Raw genomic sequence first — 17,875 nt, forward strand, 5'->3', positions numbered from 1 at the left:
GTCCTTGTGATTGACAGGCTCCCTTCAGTTTAATTTAGGCACATGCTTGAATTTACTGTTCTCCTGGATTTATGGTATCACTTTTAATGGCATTTTTCTTAGAATGTAATTTAATCAGTCATGAATATAATCCTCCAGCCTTGACACATAAAATGGTGTGTATGTGCTTAATAACTGAAAAATGGAAAACTTTGAAAAAACGTCAAGATTTGTGTGTTTACATGTGAAGAGACTGTAAACAGGCAATTTGGTCACTATACTTTCTTCAAATGAACAGGAGCTAAGTAACTGCGAATCTGTCTACTGCAGAAACATGATTAAAGATAACAACGAAATTGTTCCACTAATGGGCAAGAAAACAAATCCATCTGGTATTCCCCCTTCAAACCAGCAAGAGAAAAAGCCGACTGAAAGCACTCCCACAAAGAAAAGGTAGGACTTGAGCTCAGTCTAGAACACTAAAACTCCGTTTTATTTGCACTGAAATATCACTAACATCTTTATTTGCACGGTATGTATGAATTAGAGGGACCTGATGAATGCAAGATGCCTTCAAAAAATATGTGTTTATGCTGTTTGGAAGTGGAAGAGAATCTTGGTAAACACATATGATGTTTGCCCTAATGGCACAAATTTAACACCAGTCCTAGAGACATCAGACTCATGCACTGGGTCTTTTGTGTCTTGTATCAGCTGGGCTTTCTGCATCCACTGGATATACCTGTATAAGCTTATAAGAAGGTGGTCTAATGATGGTCAGAGTTTCAAGAGGAGAAGGTGGAGTGATCTTTTTAAAGCGATCACATGGCAGTGTACAGCAGGTTTCTGTAAGAGGTGCTGGCCTTGAAAAAAAGGGAGCATTTCAAACTGAGCCTCACATCGGAACGTGACAGATCACGGAGAGGCAGAGGTGAATTAAAAAATAAGGGCTGGGAGTGCAGGAGGTTTGAAAAATCCCACCACAAACAGAAACCTGAATTCACTCTATTTTTCATTATTCTGATTAACAAGATTTCTTCATTATTTCATTTTATAAAATATTCGCTTTCATTCATTATTGATGCTAGAGAAATAATACAAGGATTAAGGGTTTGTATTTAATATGAATGGAGAAATATAGGCAGTAAATCATCCCTGATACTATGCTATTGAAGTCAGCTGTAGAGTGAGGATGAATTTTCATTCATAAACTTTTCACTCTGTGGCTAATTACTAGCTATTATGGCAATTTTTGAAACTCTGAAGGCCTAAGCAATTGTGGCTGTTCTGACATTTATAATTCTTAATAATCAGGGGAGTCACTTTCCACAGAGATGGTGTCATTAGTTATTTGAGACCCACTGCCTGGGTGGCCCAACTTGTCTTCCTGTCATTAAATTCAAAAGGAGAAGCTCGTTGGTTTATAAGGGGGAGATGAGGTGTCTAAACAGCTCACAATACACCTACTACTTCAAAAAGGAGGAATTCCATGAAAGATTGTGTAGTTATAACAAATACTGGCAAACGCTACCCTGCAATTACCTCAGCTCGTATCTCCCATTCAGTTTTGTGGCATCAGTAACAGTAACTTTGGGGTTCTTCCCACCTCTCAACCAAGAGCTTAGGGTGTGGCCCACAACATTCCTGTAATATAAGGAATGAAGATCACGTGAATTTTAATGCAGAGGTTTAACATGTCCTATTAATTACATGTTTCTATGCTGCCGTACTTCTGTTGCTTCAAAATGCTTCCTTCTGCTTTGCTGCGAAGCAGCTGCTGCACCTCCACGGGTGGCATTTCTCACTTGACAAAACGTATGGGTGATATGCGCTTTCTGACAAGACAATGACTTCCCACTCTTGAAGGTCCTGGTATTTGGGTGGACTAACAGTATATAATTAGGAACAGGAAAACCGACAGGCGGGCTGGGAGGAGTGCTGCCAACGTTGTCAGAGACCGATTATGCTTATGGGCAGTGTCCTGAGAGTGTGCACCATGGCCACGTAAGCACTTGGGCATTTGTTGGCAGTTCTCCACCTGCTTTGCGTGGTGACTTTTTTTTTTTTTTTCCTCTCCCCATGGTATCCCCAAATAACCCACGTGCCAGGATAGGTAAGGTATGTCAGCCTCCAAAACAAGCCCCACTTCATAGCTGCTGAACATCTATTGGATGCCAAAACCTTCAGCATGAACACGCTGTTGCTGAGACAAGGGCAGGTGATATGGTCCAGCAAAGCCCAGAGCGTGGCATTTCTGGCTTTCTGGAGGTTCACTGTGGCCTCCTACAGCAGTATGCCTGTTGGGACAGCTCCTGTGCATCGTGGTCAGGGATGAACATGTTTTTTACACTCCTTAGTCTTTGCCAAGTCCAGACCCCAGTGAAACAACAGTGATTTACAGCAGCTGTGAATCTGGCAAGTGTGGCACAAGTGATGGCAAAGGTCCTGTTTCTGTCTAGTTTTTTCCTGTATTCTGAAGAGTACCCCTTGGGTGATTTCAGGGACACAGTGCTGCTAGCCAGAAGTGGCATTTTACTTGCTGCCTGCTTAGAATACATTCACAGGCACATCTCAAATGTTCAAAGGTCACTTAAATTTAAACAACTACACACAGTGAATTAACACTTGGATCTCCAAGACGTTGGAAAATGAGATGAACTAGGGCCATTAGATAATGATATTTTTACCAGGTATCATCAGGTTGTTCAGTTGTGTCCTAATATACTGCATTTTAGCACCAGTGTGTATACTTTAATTCAACAGGATTCTTTGGGGAAGATGCAGTTAAAAAAAAAGAAAGAAAACTCCTATAGTCTAAACCATAAATATTAGGTGAATTGGAAACATTTTCCAGGTGACTACTGGAACGTTTTAGAAATGTAAGACAGTTTCTGAACAATAGGCCATGTGGGACTCGCTGTATCCAGCACTGGAACTCCTCTGTCTTTGGTGAAATGAAGCAATATTTTAATCAGATCTAGTAATACCAGGCCATTGATTTTGTCTCTCAACTCTGCAGGCTTCTAAAGGGCGAAATCTTCCTATTCTTCTCATGTTCCCTTTTCTGTGTTGTTTCAAATTTCATTTCTTTTCTCTAGAAATAATTATTTATTATAATAATATAAATATCAATAATTATTTATAGGGAAAAGAAATAGTTAAATGTCATGCACTGACTAGCAAGATTACACATTCAGTCCTGGATGGTGAAAATGCCTGATGTGGTTTAACATGTGACCTTTCAAACTTTCTGACTTAATCTTTATCGCTGCTGATGGGTTTGAAATGATCCATCCTGATGGCTCCTGGCTGGAGAAATAGGGACTAGAATGCAGTAGATTAAAAAGCACATGCATGGGGGGAGGCATACATGTACGGCTGCTTGATCAATGTCTGGTCTTACATTTAGGTATCTGCACAGACATTGGGTGCAAGGCTGTTTTTAGGCTGCTGGGGTAGCTGCTTAGACATGTCGGGACCTGATGCCATGTATCCTAAAAATATCTTGGGATCTTTTGCCCATCTGCCAACATGAAAGTGCTGGGCACAGTGTTGGAGGTTGGGATCCCCCCAGGGGAAAGTAGATAAACCTCTGTTCCAGCGTTCTATTAGGTATATGCCAGAAAATATAAATTGTCGACCCTGTTCTAGCCACGTACGTGTAGTGTTTTGCTTATGTGATGGTTGAGCTTGCTTTTTTAAACTAATATTTTCAAATGCACTGTGTTCAACAGTTCACACTTTTTTCTGGAGATTGATGGTTTTGAAAGCAATGCAACTCCAAATAATACGTCTCCCCCTGTCTTTTCAAAACCAATGGATTCAAATATTCGTCCATGGTAAGTTACAGATGCATATGCAATAGTCATAATGCAATTATATCTATTTTCTTCTCAGTAGCTACTCCTTATTTCTCCTTAGACCTCATAGCTAAAATTTCACATGGTTTTTCTTAGCTTTTGGTCACTTCAGAGACAGAACTCCATTGGAGGTCAATTGTTGCTAGATGACTTATCTTTGAGTTTATCTACTGCTGTCATTTACACTGAATAAATCAGGCCTCAGATTTTAAAAAATTTAAAATCAGTACTGTCTTTTTTTTTTTAAAAATCTTAGCCTCCTATTTATGATATGTTGGGACAAACTCCATGCACCCGTTTGTGTATTTTCTACTGCGTGAAGATCACAGCTTAATTTAGCAAACCCTATTCCCAGCTGTGTGCTGACATCCTCCCTCTATTGCTCATTAACAATCAAATAACATGAAGGTGCTGAGTCGCAAATATTTCAAGGCAGCCATTTCTGCTGAATGAATAGAGAAAAAATATTACTGGGAAGAGTGCACTTAATTTTTAAAAATGTGTGGGGTACTAAGAGCCAATAATTATGAATATGGGAAATATGTATCAAATCTAGCATAAGCCCAGAATGGCCAAGTGTTTTTGTGTCTGATGGATGTCTGGTCAGCTTTCTGGAATTAGCTGAGTCTTATTTTGGTTTCAGAGGAGAGATATCCAAATTTCTCCCTCATTCAGGGACAGACAGACCGGCACAAGACACACATAGGATTTGTCACCACATTCCTCCCGGTTTTCTGCAGAGAAGTGATGGACTGAATAAGAATGGACTCTGAGCTACCAGCTGTATTTCAAAGGGAAGGGAATATCTGCAGAGCAATGCTGAAGCTTTGCATTACTGAATCCTTGCATTACCCTCCATACGTGTGTTTTGTCAATAACTAATAGTTCAGGCTCCCTAAGTTCCTCACTTGAGATAGTTCATCAAATCTGAACCTTACAGAAAACGAAAATACAAGTTAGAAAAATTACAATGAATTAATTTTAAAGTCAGCTTTGCTTTCAGGAATATCTGGAGATGACATAGAGCAATTACAAATATCAATGTGATTGAAATCCTGTAAACTTATTACCTAAATATGTATTTAGGGCCCAGTCCTCAGTTTCTTTTAGCTGAAGCTTCCATTCAAGTCAGCTGCAAAATGCTCTTGAGTTGCCTACAGTGTCCTGTGCAGTAAATCTTTAGGTAAATCACGTTCATTGTGTGCTTGCAACCCATGCCCAGTTACTGATTTAGCACTTGCTTTGTGGCAGATGACAAAGTATGCATGTGAAAAGGAAGAATGTAAAGCTTTAAGCATTCTGCGTAAAAAGCAGTGAACATTTAAAAAAATGAAAAAACTTACCACAGTTTCAGAATCTGTAATGAAATAACACACAACAGGTTGCATTCTAATGATTTTTTTTATATATAATAAATATATAAAATCCTGTGGGTCTCTTTAATTTTACCACTCACTTTAAAATTCACAGGACAGATAAAGTGATCAGATTAAAAAGCACAGTGTCAAATTAGACTAATTTCAGCTCTACTGCAGATACTGCTTCCTAGTATTGACTGATTCTTCCTGCAGTTTGCTAAAATGTCATCCAGTATCTTCCTGACTTAGCACTTACGCTTCTTCTGTTTTCTACAGTGCATCTGGAAACGGGGAAGATATGGATTCCCCACAGTCTCTTCAGGATGATGCAACTGAATATAGCCCTAATGTAGACAGTTGTTGGTGAGTGGGGACATGAAGTATCTCTTAGTAATTTTTCAATGGATTAAGTCCATGATAGGGTGGGATATTACCTATTTTGCCTGCCATGTTTTAGAAATGAGGTCATATGTGTGCATGCATTTCTAATTCTTCAGTAACTAAATTTTGAAATAAACAACTCTTACCTCTGCTTTTCTCAGACCTCATCTGTGATTCTGTGATTCTTCATATATAATGTCTGTTTCCTAGATGACAACATGGGACCTAAACACCATGCGCAGCAAGACACAATATTCTTTAGCAACAATACAATGCATTCTTCCTTCAAAATCAAACTCTTGTAAGACCAAGACAGAAAATAGTTATTGTAGAGGTGAAGCATGGCCCAGAAATATCTGTTAGCTTGACAGAATCAACAAAATGTACTTGCATAACATTTCTGAGGACTAATAGTCATGGTAGTTGATTTCGGTAGAAAGGGAAGAGACGTAGCTAATTATGAAGGAAAAACTTCCAAAGGAAATCAGCTAGGAGTATTTCTGATTGGGGGTAAAGTATAAAATCATTGTTATTCCAGAATCGTGTGCGATCAGGAAAGTTGTGTAAGAAGATGTGAGGTTATGTGAGAAGATAATATTTATTATCTTCTGCTGTGAGTAGGAGGGGTGCAGCTGGAGAGCAACATCAGGGAACTCGGGCACTGAAGTCAGCAAGTTGTGGAGAGATGAGAGAAGCAGAGAAGTATTTCTTAGACTTTGTTCTAGAAGGATGGATAAACTGGAAAAAATGCAAACCAAAATACTTTAAAAAATGTACATTTTTATTATAAGAACTCTCTTAATAGTCACTTCTATGCAAATAAGCAACCTGCAGAAACGTTTTGAGATCCATGCCAAGATAATATGGAAGCAGGGCAAGTGTCTGTAGTCTAGGACAAGTAATTGTATTTTTTTTCCTTTTACGTAGAAAATAAAATAAAACACAGTACATTGAATCAGCAATTTCATTATTATTCCTTATAATTCAGTGCTAATATATCACAAGGACCCGAGCAGACCAGTGCCCGGAAGAAGTTGAAAAGATACATATTTCGGGCGGTATCTGAGGGGAATATAGAAGAACTGCAGTGTCTGCTCGCAGAGCTGAAGGAAAGATCAAACGCATGTACAAACATGACTGGGCCGGGTAAGCTGTGGAGTTACCTGAAGGGAGATCGTTAGCTCTTCTGGCAGCGTATGTGCAGTCTAAAACGGGGAAATATCTCTCTGCAGCAGTTAATTGCCTGTGAATTTGCAATTTAATGTATGCTACATTTCCTATTTCTAAATGAAAGCTTAAAGTACTCAATAAGCCACCTCCTTGCTGCCTCTGGGCAACACTGGAGGGTATTTGTCTCCTGTTTATGATACACGGATGGTCCATCCACACTGTGTTCCCATAACCATTCCTATGCCACCCTTTGCAGCAGGAGACTCCGAGCTGCTGTCTCTACCCAAACCGCAGCGAAATTGCGGCATAGATGGGGGTGTGTGATGTGTGCAGCATGGCAGAACAGGCAGGGAAGTTAGGGAAGAGTTCTGGGTCTGTCTGGAGTTACCGTGGCAGTGGGATGTCCAAAAGAAAAACCAAGTGCATTGGCTGCTTTATTAATTAGTACCACATCTCTGAATGCATCATCTCACCAAGTATACATGGCTCACATACGAAGTGAATAGGATGGAGTAATTGTTTGGCAAGTAATTTATGTTCTATATATGTCAGGTTCCACCCCTAATAAACATTAAAGGATTAGAATTATTTTCCATCCGCTTTAATGAATAATGATGATCTAATCTCAAAATTCACTCCTGTAGATTATCTGATGAAAAAATTCACAGCTTCAGATACTGGCAAAACTTGTCTGATGAAGGCTCTGCTGAACATCAACCAAAACACAAATGAGATAGTGAATATGCTACTCTCCTTTGCAGAAGAAAATGGTATTTTGGAGAGATTTATCAATGCAGCTTACACAGAAGAGGCATATAAAGGTATTGCCATCTGATACCAATTTCAGGTATATGGTTAAATATACCATCCATAAAAGTAATGTTTTCTTCAAACATTTTAATGATGGTTTAAATTCTTAAAACAACTTCTATTCATTATCACTGGTGCTACCCATTGTGAAATATCATTAATGTTTCCTAATGAGCTTAAGAGATTCGACGCTAAAAACCTGTGTCTGTTGTTTCAGGCCAGACAGCTCTAAATATTGCCATTGAAAGAAGACAATATGAAATCACTCAGAGCCTTATAGAAAAAGGAGCTGATGTCAATGCTCATGCCCAGGGAATTTTCTTTAATCCCAAACATAAGCATGAAGGCTTTTATTTTGGTAAGTGGAAATGCAATCTCTCTGGAAAAGTTAGGAAGGAATAGCCAAACAAGATGGTGTGGAAGACAGGCAAGTGTGAATCATTACTGTAACCAAACATAGATTAGGAAATTCACATCACGAGATATAAAAATGGCATAGTACCTTTTGTTAAAGTAACTTGCCGGAGTGCAATGTATTGTAAGCACTCAGAAATAATTGTAAAACATTTATAAAAAAATTGTAAATGCTGAATGCCAAATAAAATGTAACCATTTTGATTTTGAAGATTTTCTGCAAATAATGTTTTCTTTCAAATTAAGCTTTTATAAAACAAGAGATACATTCAGTACAATCAATATGTAAATTTAATGTCTATTAAGATGCTTAACACAGTCACTCTTTTATAATATGATTTGGATGCTTGTAATAAAGCATGAACACATGTTACGTTTTGTAAATTTGTAGGTGAAACTGCACTGGCGTTGGCTGCATGTACCAATCAACCCGACATAACTCAACTGCTAATGGACAATACCAGGACTAACATCACTTCTCAGGATTCCAGAGGAAACAATATCCTCCATGCGTTAGTTACTGTGGCAGAGGACTTTAAAACGCAGAATGACTTTGTAGTCAGAATGTATGACATGATTTTGTTGAAAAGTAAAGAGAGAAATTTGGAAACAACAAAGAATAAGGATGGTTTGACACCGCTACAATTGGCTGCAAAAACTGGGAAATTAGAGGTGGGTATTATTTCAGTAGCATCTAAGAGAAATGAAACATGGAGAAAGAGTCAAGGTCAACTATGTGCTCAGACGTTAGTGCTCTGAGAGGTAGTTTTCTGTTCTGGCTATGCTGTGCTATGCATCAATAACATTTGGTAAGCTAGTTCTGTTCAAAATACAAGCAAATATTTCTATCGCAATGTTGCTTCTGCCCTTCAAGGTTTCCCTCTAACAACGCCTTTCTGTATAAAATACATGCGCTGTTTAAAAACAGCCTTGCAAACCCTTCTGTCTTACAGGAACTCAGAAATTCTGCATTTATTACAATACTACACTTACACAATCTTTGAATAATTTCAGAAAACTCACTGGAACTGCTCTGTTACGCTGCTGTAGAATTTGGCTCTCATAAATCAACTGCTTGCATTGCGGTAAAGAATTGACAATGGGATAATTTAGAAAGTAATTGATGAAGTTAAAGGAAGATATAATGTGAACCTATGGAAAATTGTGCTTTCATCATTTAGAAAAATGTCTCTCACAGAAAATCCAGAGGCATTAAAAATACTGTATTTATTCCCTAGATGTCTGTCATCTCTAACACTGCTTACTGAGTAACAGAGTTACAAATACATTGACTTGCACTTCTGTAGCAAATGTGATAGTTAAAAGGTAGGGGTTTGGCAAGTATGTCCGTGTGCTTTCTCCTTTCGCATGAAGAATGCATCTGCTTACAAATGACTCTGTTAATGTTTTAGATTCTGAAATACATCCTGAGCAGAGAGATACGAGATAAGCCCAACAGGAGCCTGTCAAGAAAATTCACAGACTGGGCTTATGGTCCTGTTCAGTCTTCTCTTTACGATCTGACGGACCTAGATACCACCACAAACAATTCAGTCTTGGAAATTATTGTCTATAATACAAATATTGGAGTAAGTTACTTTTTTTCTAAAATACATATATATTTTCAAGCAGTACACTCCTTTCAGATGTATTAGCCTATACAGTTGACTGAATTACTCGTAAAACAGTAATTTTTGGTTCTCAGTTTTGTATCAGGAGCAAGTTGAATTTTGTATTTTGTAGATTGTCAACTGTAAGTGAATACGCCTGAAATTACCTCCATTCCTTACAGGCAGAGAGTTCAAGTTGTAATTGTGTTGATTTTTTTTCTACAGAATCGTCACGAAATGCTGACTTTGGAGCCTCTGAATTCACTCCTGCGGATGAAATGGAAGAAGTTTGCACGACACATGTTTTTTATGTCATGTTGTTTTTATTTCCTATACAATGTAACACTAACGTTAGTTTCTTACCACAGGCCTAATGAGAACGAAGTGAGTACAGCAACTTAATCTCGGCAAATTTCACTGCTTTATAATGCAATAGTATTTCCTGCATTGTATTTAAAATGCTAAACCAAAACCGGGTATCAGAGTATCTGGCTGTAGAGAGACTGGGTTCTCCCACATCAGGTCTTTGTATCTGGAAGGAAGATCAGCAGCAATGGAGGAAATTTGCTTTTTGTGGAAGTGACTCAAAATACAAATACATAATACAAAGACAGATAGTTAAATTTTTCTATAAGTTTGGGGAGAATTTTTTGTTTTTAAGAAAGAAACTTCTGGCATTTCAAATATACACGTTAGGGGGGCGATTCTGCAAATCCACCATGAAGAAAATTCTCAGTGAAAGTGAAGGAACTGGGTACCCAGATTGCTACAAACGTGAGGATTCCTGTTCCTTTACCTTTCACCCTTCAGGTGTGGAACTCAGTCCTTCCTTTCGGACCTGTCTTACAGGCTCCTCCTTATCCACTGGCGCTGACCCGCGGTGTGGGATGGCTTCAGTTATCGGGACAGGTGATGGTTATGTTAGGAGCAATATTTTTAGCCATAAAGGAGGTAAGACTTTTTAATAATAAATAATTAACAAAATAGATAAAGAACGTCTCTAGATTTATGAATATGCTGATTATGATCTTGGCAGTATGTTTGGAATATATTTATGAGATGTGAAATGTCTGAAAGTCTTTGGCAGAATACATCACTTCTTCAGAATGAGCCTGGATGTGTGTTTGAATAGAACTGTATTGCTCTGTGAAACAAATATGAGGGTTTTTTCCTTGCAAATTCTCAAGACAGATTTGATATTTGTATAACATCGATTTTGTCAAATTACTGGCTTTAAGGATGCTGTGGAATTAGAACTTGTAACAGAAAAAATAAGAGTATAATTTTTACCATATAATGTAAGAAATTAAAAACAGTAACTAACTGTTAAATTATGCCAGAGATGACAGGAATTTAAACTCTGAAGTTACCGCCCTATAAAAAAATTTATAATTCTAGAAATCTTGTCAGTAGACTGATTTTTTTTTTTAGAAGACCAACTTAAATTATTTTGAAAAAATCAATATTGAGGCTTGCTTTCTCTTATTATCATTTCTGTATTTTGTATATCTGCCTACACAGAGTGTAGCCATCTTTCTGCTTCGGCCCTCAGACCTGCAGTCAATTCTCTCTGATGCGTGGTTCCACTTTGCATTGTAAGTCTGTCATGCATATATTTTATACTATATATAAAACGCTTATCGATCTCATGGTTGCAGAGGATGTACTCCTGTAGCAGATGCTCACTTTCTCTCTAGGTTATCAATTTTTAGAGGGATGGGTGTAATCTTACACACAGCTTTCTCGTAACACACACTAATGGCTGCACGGGTCAGTAACAATACTGGGGGTTGATGTGTACAGAGTGGATTTTTTTTCCAAAGTACAGCACTGTCTTTAGCTTCTCCTGATGCTGTATCTCTTTAGAGCTCTATATAGAGAAATGCGTTTAAGAAATCCAGTTAATAACCCAGTTTCACACTCTGTTTGACTCCTTCAGGAAGGGAAAATCGCATAAAGCTGGTTCAGGTGGCTGAAGGGAGTATCCCATCAGCTGGCCTAGATAAAGCGCAGACGATTCCCTCTCATTTCTAGCACGTGATTGTAGGATCAATAAAAAGAGAGGTGGCTTAACTCTACCTTTCTTCCTCCTCCTACAACCACACCGATACCCATCTTGTGCTGCTGAGAGTCCGGTCTACATCCTACTGCAGCACATCACACCTTCTGCCAGTGTCTTCCTTGTTCATGGAAAACCTATAATGATTCTAACAATTCGTTAAGCTAAAGCTTGAATTAAATGGCTTCAAAGATACTATTAAGAATTCTTAATGTCGTTGTCAGCAAAATATGCATTGACCGGCTGTTTTGGGGAGAGTAGTTCACTTAAAATAAGCTTTAATAAATATCATCCTAATATGTTAATATACCATTATACTTTATTGATAAGATAGATGACTATAGGTAGTATAAATAATGTTCATAGGGGAGAATAGAATGCAGTATGAAATCAGAATTGAAGCAAAGAAATCTTGTTTTCGTATTTTTCGATTATGTTGTTTTACGCTAGTAATTCCCCTTTTACATACGTGTGTTTGTTTTTTAACAGTTTTATACAAGCTTTGCTTGTGATCTTCTCTGTCTTTTTGTACTTGTTTTCCTACAAAGAACACCTCGTGTGTCTTGTTTTGGCAATGGCCCTCGGATGGGCCAATATGCTCTATTTCACCAGAGGCTTCCAGTCCATGGGAATTTACAGTGTTATGATTCAAAAGGCAAGTTTGGTTTGGTTTGTTTTACCTGCTTTGTTATGACATTTGCTTATTATTATATGATCCCAATCAAGCATATTCAGCAATTTAGATGTATTATATAGTTCATACTGAAATGTCTTAGTTTATAGGTATTATTTCAGCAGAATATACTACATAACTTCAATGTCAGAAACTAGTTTATATCTTAAAATTAGTATTTTATATCAAATATGTAAGTAATTTGTGGTTTTTCAGCTAATGTAGTTGTACTATTCAATTGCATCATCTGCTGTAATGTCTATATTGTACAGAATTAGTCATCTTTGGAAGTACACAACACCCCAGGCTCTCAGTCATGAGATAAAAAAAACAGACCTAAATCTTCTCTGGGTTTCTCACTTGAGACTACAACAGTTTGCTTAATCAAAGTAATCTGATACTTTAGTGTGTTCCACACCTATATCCCTGCAGAATTCATAAGCGTAAAACCAGTTCTCAGCTTTACTTTCTGATAAATATTTAATTTAATTTTTAGGTCATCCTGCAAGATGTGATAAAATTTTTAGTTGTCTATATCGTGTTTTTGCTGGGATTTGGCGTAGGTAAATATTACTGGAGAAAAGCACTGATGCTCTGTGTGAGTAAAAATTTTAGCATTATTATGAATAAGAACCCTGTTGTCATGATGAGAGCTCATGTTGGGGTTTCTTCTGGATAATAAAAAAACATGTTTAGAGATTTAAACTGTCCAGAGACTATCTGAACAGATAAGTAATTTGGCTTTTTCTTAATTGCCTGCAATTTCATTTGGATTTGGGCTCTTTCTGCTTCCTGGTACTGTGTATTCTACCTGCTGCTGTGTGTGTTGCTGGGCAGCTCTAGCTCTTTATGACGCAGCGCATTTTGAATTCTTTAGGATAAAATGCCATGTATACATAAAGCATTATTGTGATTAAAATTTTCTCATGCTTTCTTCTCAGCTCTTGCTGCACTTGACACTTGCCAAGACGGCAACGAATGCCGCCATTCCAACAGCAGTCTGGGACCTGTTTTGATGGATCTTTTTAAGCTCACCCTGGGACTGGGTGACCTGGAGATCCAGCAAAATTCAAAGTATCCTGTATTATTTCTTCTGCTCCTCATAACTTACGTTGTGTTGACTTTTGTTCTTCTCTTGAACATGCTGATTGCATTAATGGGAGAAACAGTGGAAGACATTTCTAAAGAGAGTGAGCACATCTGGAAACTCCAGGTTTGTTTGCGAGTTAGTTTTCTTCGGGAAGTATAGATGCCTTGGCTAAAATCTTTTGAGCTGTACCTAGGGTAACTTGTCATGCTGACTGAATGGGTTAGATATTAACAATGACAACCCCCATTTGTATATGTGTACAAATAAGGGAAGTAAGTAATGTTAGTATTGGGATATCATAATAACTTTAGAATTAACAAGTATGCTAAAGGTAATCTTACAGCTCAGATTTTCAGCCTCATGCCCTGTCACGTACCTTTATGGCACTCATTCCCCTTGATACGTCACCAGGAAGGTGTGTTTCATTATCTGCCCAGAAATCCGTGGCACAGCACGCTCTGCTATTGCATCCCTTGAGTCTGAGCAGTGCATGAGTCCATTCTGATTCCTCACACCTTATCCGAGTCTGCTCTTTTACCAAGTCTAGACAGCTGAGTCCCATGCTGTCATTGAGAACGCAGTCATAATTAGGATTGGAGTTGCTCTCTGTGGTGGGCAGCATCCCCCTGCGGGTTATCTATGTCCCTCTGGCAGGGTGTTGCATGAAGGTGTTAGCGTTAAACCCAAAACACCGAGTTTAGAGTGAGATTTCTTGATTCTTCTCCGAGATTGCCCTATGCGGTGGGGCTAACTAGAGAAAGCTGCGGACAACCTATTTGCAGATGCCAAATAATGAGTGGGATGCTGTATTATTTGCTGTTGTTGGAGTCAGTGTTGGTTATGGATGGTGGATGGAGGTTTAACATGTCATAATGAACCATGGAGCCTGCAAATTGTACATGCAATGAATCAGACACGTTTGAATACAGTTAACCATACTCCTGTTACTATTTATTGTTAATAGAGAGCCAGAACTATTTTGGAATTTGAAAAATTCTTACCAAAATGTTTGAGGAAAAAATTCCAACTGGGAGAACGGTGTAAAGTGGCTGAGAATGACACCAGGGTGTGTTTAAGGTAAACAAAGCTGGAATACTGTGCTATCGATTCTGCTCTGTATGTTCCTTCAAGCTTATTTCTCCTCAAAAGCCTCTTTAAAATATTTCTACATCTCTGTAGATTATATTAGGTGTACAAAAATCTGTTGGGGTTTTTTTCAGTTGTGACCAATTGTTTAAAAGAAAAGGGAAATGTATAGGCTTTTTATGTAGACAATTTTTTGGTAACAAAACAGATTTTCAATGTCATATGTTTTTAATATACAAGTATCAAGTCTGCTTGCAGTAAATTACACTCGTAATATTCTAAGGAGTAATTATATTTAAATTGATTGTTAATTGATTACCATATTAAAGAATATATTAATATGCTGTTTTATGAAAAAAATATTTAAGGTGAGTTTCGAGACTGTAGTCATAACGTGTGAAATTATAAAGTAGTCTTAACATTATAAGACTTCATATAGCATCTTCATATAGCACATGACACTGCAAAAGACCATTCAGCCTTTTAGTACTAGCAAAGCAGGTGTTGATGGTAAAGTCTGACAATCCCAGAAAGGAATGAAAAAATAGAAGGGGAAGCTGCAGCTCTGCGGCTGGGAGATAATGCATGCTAATAACAATAACACAACTTATATACAATGTAAACAGGATTAATGAAGTGAAATGGACCGAGTGGAAAACACACGTTTCATTTATTAATGAAGATCCAGGGCCAACAGGTACTGCGGAATTTTACACCACCGTGTTTGTGAAATTGTTTTGTTCTTAGAAATGCTTTGATATAGCTTTATACCTTTAAAAATATAAACTCTTGTAATCTAGATATTCAACCACACTTTGCTGCTAGGGAAACTCATAGCTAATATGGTAGGGGTGTTAATTCTTTTTAAAGATTTTGAGAGAGGGTTGGTTACAAAATCTCATTATTTACATCTTGGCACCAAGACATGGTAGTTTTACCTTTTCTTTATTTTTCTCTAAGCAGTTATGCTTGATCTGAGTTTTACATTCTCGTGTGGCATTTCAATGGTATAAGGCCGGAGAACTTTCGAATAGACAGAAAATATTGTTTTGAAAAAGTTGTCATAAAGTAAGTTCAGTCTTAAATAGTTAAATATAGCATTGCAAAATTGGCAAGAAATCGGACTGATTTTTGCCTGACAACACTGTACCCAGGTACTGCCTGCTGATTTTAACCCTAGATGTTCTAGGGTCACGTTTATGTTTTGCGATGTGTATTAGATGACAAACTGCCCCTCCTGAATGTTGACCAGGAAATTCGAGATACCCGTCTGCTGACAGGGTTGGAAGTGTAACAGAGAAATGACCCAACTTTGAGGTGTCAGATGTCCCTCTGGCAGCAGGGCTCAGAGTTTACCATGGGGGCATATGAGGATCTGGGAGACTTGTTCTGAAGTTAATTAGTCAATTGGCATTTATATTGCTTAGTGGAGTGATTTCAGTAATAATGAAAAGGAGCAGACAGAAAAAATTCTGTATAAGATATGGTAGTAAACTGACAACTTACTGTTTAAATAAATGCATGGTTTTTAAACAAAAAATAGACGTGCAAAAATTTGGTCTTGCATGTACAGTTTCTACCATATCCTGTTTTCTTTATAACGCATTTTTTTGCAGATCCAAGCAAAGTTCAAGATAATTCAAGAACTAATAGCAAAAACACCCTGAATACCTTTGAAGAAATGGATGATTTGCCTGAAACTTCTGTTTAGTTGTGCTGCATTTGATACGTGGTCGTTTGGGAGGTGAACGGCATCAGCAGTGGATGCTGGAAGCTTTGTTGGTGTTTGGGCAGCTGTAACCAGCTGGGACACAAACTTCCAGTGACACGGCCTGATGACTTTAACCCACTTAATCAAGGCAGCTAAACTAAAATGGACTATTTCACTGGTTCGGTTTTGAGCCTCTCAAAAACCGTTGCTGTCCAAGTTTGCTCAAACTTGGCTCTAGACTTTTTACTGGATAAAAAAAAAAGGTCAAATGTGAGATATTTCTTCCTTTTGTGGAAAATTTAAGATCATCGTGATCCCAGTCTGCTGTCTTTGGAATCTCTAACTCATGAGAAACATTTTGTACACTGAAAAACGTTAAGTTCTTGTCGCGGAGAAAAGAAAGGCATTTCAGTTCTGAAGACTACTAAATGAAGTATGTTATTTTGAAATAACGATGTTCTGGATACATTTGAAGCTTTTGTATTGTCTGTCAGTGTTATCAGAGGCTTGATCCCACCGAGCTGGAGAAAAGCCTCTTCAGGTCTCATTAGCTTTGCCCGATCTGTTTCCCTGTGTGTAACCCCTAGGGTATAATATGGTGTTTACTGCTCTTTATTTATTACTATGTATATATTCATTCCCATACAATAATAGGGCAGAAAATCGGAGAATATTTCTGAGTTTATTCCAGTCACAAGGTCTTTACTTTTCCCACTCCGCTTTTCCACGCTGTTGCATCTGGCTGCATAAAAATAAGTTATCCCTGTGGAAGGTCTTCCAATTTAGAAGTAAATTAATTTCTGTATTCAACCACTTCAGGAAAATAAGAAGTCAGTATTTCTTCCCCAAACGAACAAAATAAGTTAAATGCAATACAGTTGCAGACTTTTAAGGTGTTCTAGTTTTTTGTTTGGTTGTTTTGTTTTGGTTTTTTTATGCCAAGGACTATGTAATGCATTTCTGTAGCACTTTTTATTTCACTACCTGTGATGACCTAGTAAAATGAATTATATTTTTAGTTTTCTATTTTATGTGTATATGTATAAAAAGAAGTATTTGTTCCATGTACTTTTAAATTTCAGTCAATACATTACGTGTCTTCAGTGTCATGGGTTTTCATCATAGATAGTCATTTGGTGCCTGTTTCAAAGGTGCTATTTAGGAAAGACTCGGGTGAATTCTGTTCTGTGTGTGAATGATAATATGAATTGCGTTGGATTCTTACAGCCAAGCCTCCTGTGGGCAAAATGATCCAAAAGACTTTCTTACCACAGAAGAGAGCGTGAGGGAACGCTCTGGCGGGAAGGATAGCGCAAAGCTGTTTGCAGGGATGGTGAACGCGATTCTCACTGCCCGACCGGTCTTCTCTAGATGCCGTATCCCGTGTGTCCTACCCTGTATGGCCTGGATGGATGGGATCAAACTGAAATCTTCAATTCAGTTATGTTTTCACAGGGCATAGGAATGTGAGGGGAAAGACATTTATGCGCATCAATAGACCAATGTAATATCTGAGCGTTGTTTGGCCACCTTCGTAGGATGTGTGAGTATGAGAAGAAAAATTCCTGTGGTCTTGGAATCTTTCATCTTTGCTGGTTAATTCTGCATTGAAACTGCCAACAAAGAATATTGCCTCAGGACTATGCAATTCCATTTGGATTCTTTTGAGTGCCA

The 17,875-nt window shown here is 37.9% G+C and overlaps 1 protein-coding gene across 1 annotated transcript; it reads left to right on the forward strand.

Annotated features, from left to right (window-relative positions):
• The first annotated feature begins 313 nt into the window (after nt 1-313).
• Nucleotides 314-16,201, forward strand: TRPV3 (transient receptor potential cation channel subfamily V member 3). Its single transcript, XM_074160738.1, has 17 exons — nt 314-432; nt 3,714-3,818; nt 5,474-5,560; nt 6,567-6,724; nt 7,393-7,569; nt 7,776-7,916; nt 8,364-8,644; nt 9,385-9,561; nt 9,808-9,966; nt 10,432-10,533; nt 11,104-11,177; nt 12,131-12,296; nt 12,811-12,877; nt 13,256-13,527; nt 14,369-14,481; nt 15,117-15,187; nt 16,107-16,201. Exons 1-17 carry the CDS (start codon nt 314-316, stop codon nt 16,199-16,201), a joined length of 2,364 nt encoding a protein of 787 aa, XP_074016839.1.
• Nucleotides 16,202-17,875: the final 1,674 nt, after the last annotated feature.

Source organism: Numenius arquata, chromosome 18 (genome assembly GCF_964106895.1).
Source record: "Numenius arquata chromosome 18, bNumArq3.hap1.1, whole genome shotgun sequence".
NCBI classification, from domain to species: Eukaryota; Metazoa; Chordata; class Aves; order Charadriiformes; family Scolopacidae; genus Numenius; species Numenius arquata.

Bases quoted from the DNA above. Each gene is read 5' to 3' on its own strand.
- TRPV3 (XM_074160738.1), top strand. From the start codon at position 314: ATGATTAAAGATAACAACGAAATTGTTCCACTAATGGGCAAGAAAACA. The intron at 12,878-13,255 runs GTAAATATTACT...CTTTCTTCTCAG, and splicing joins TTTGCTGGGATTTGGCGTAG to CTCTTGCTGCACTTGACACT. The intron at 15,188-16,106 runs GTACTGCGGAAT...ATTTTTTTGCAG, and splicing joins TGAAGATCCAGGGCCAACAG to ATCCAAGCAAAGTTCAAGAT.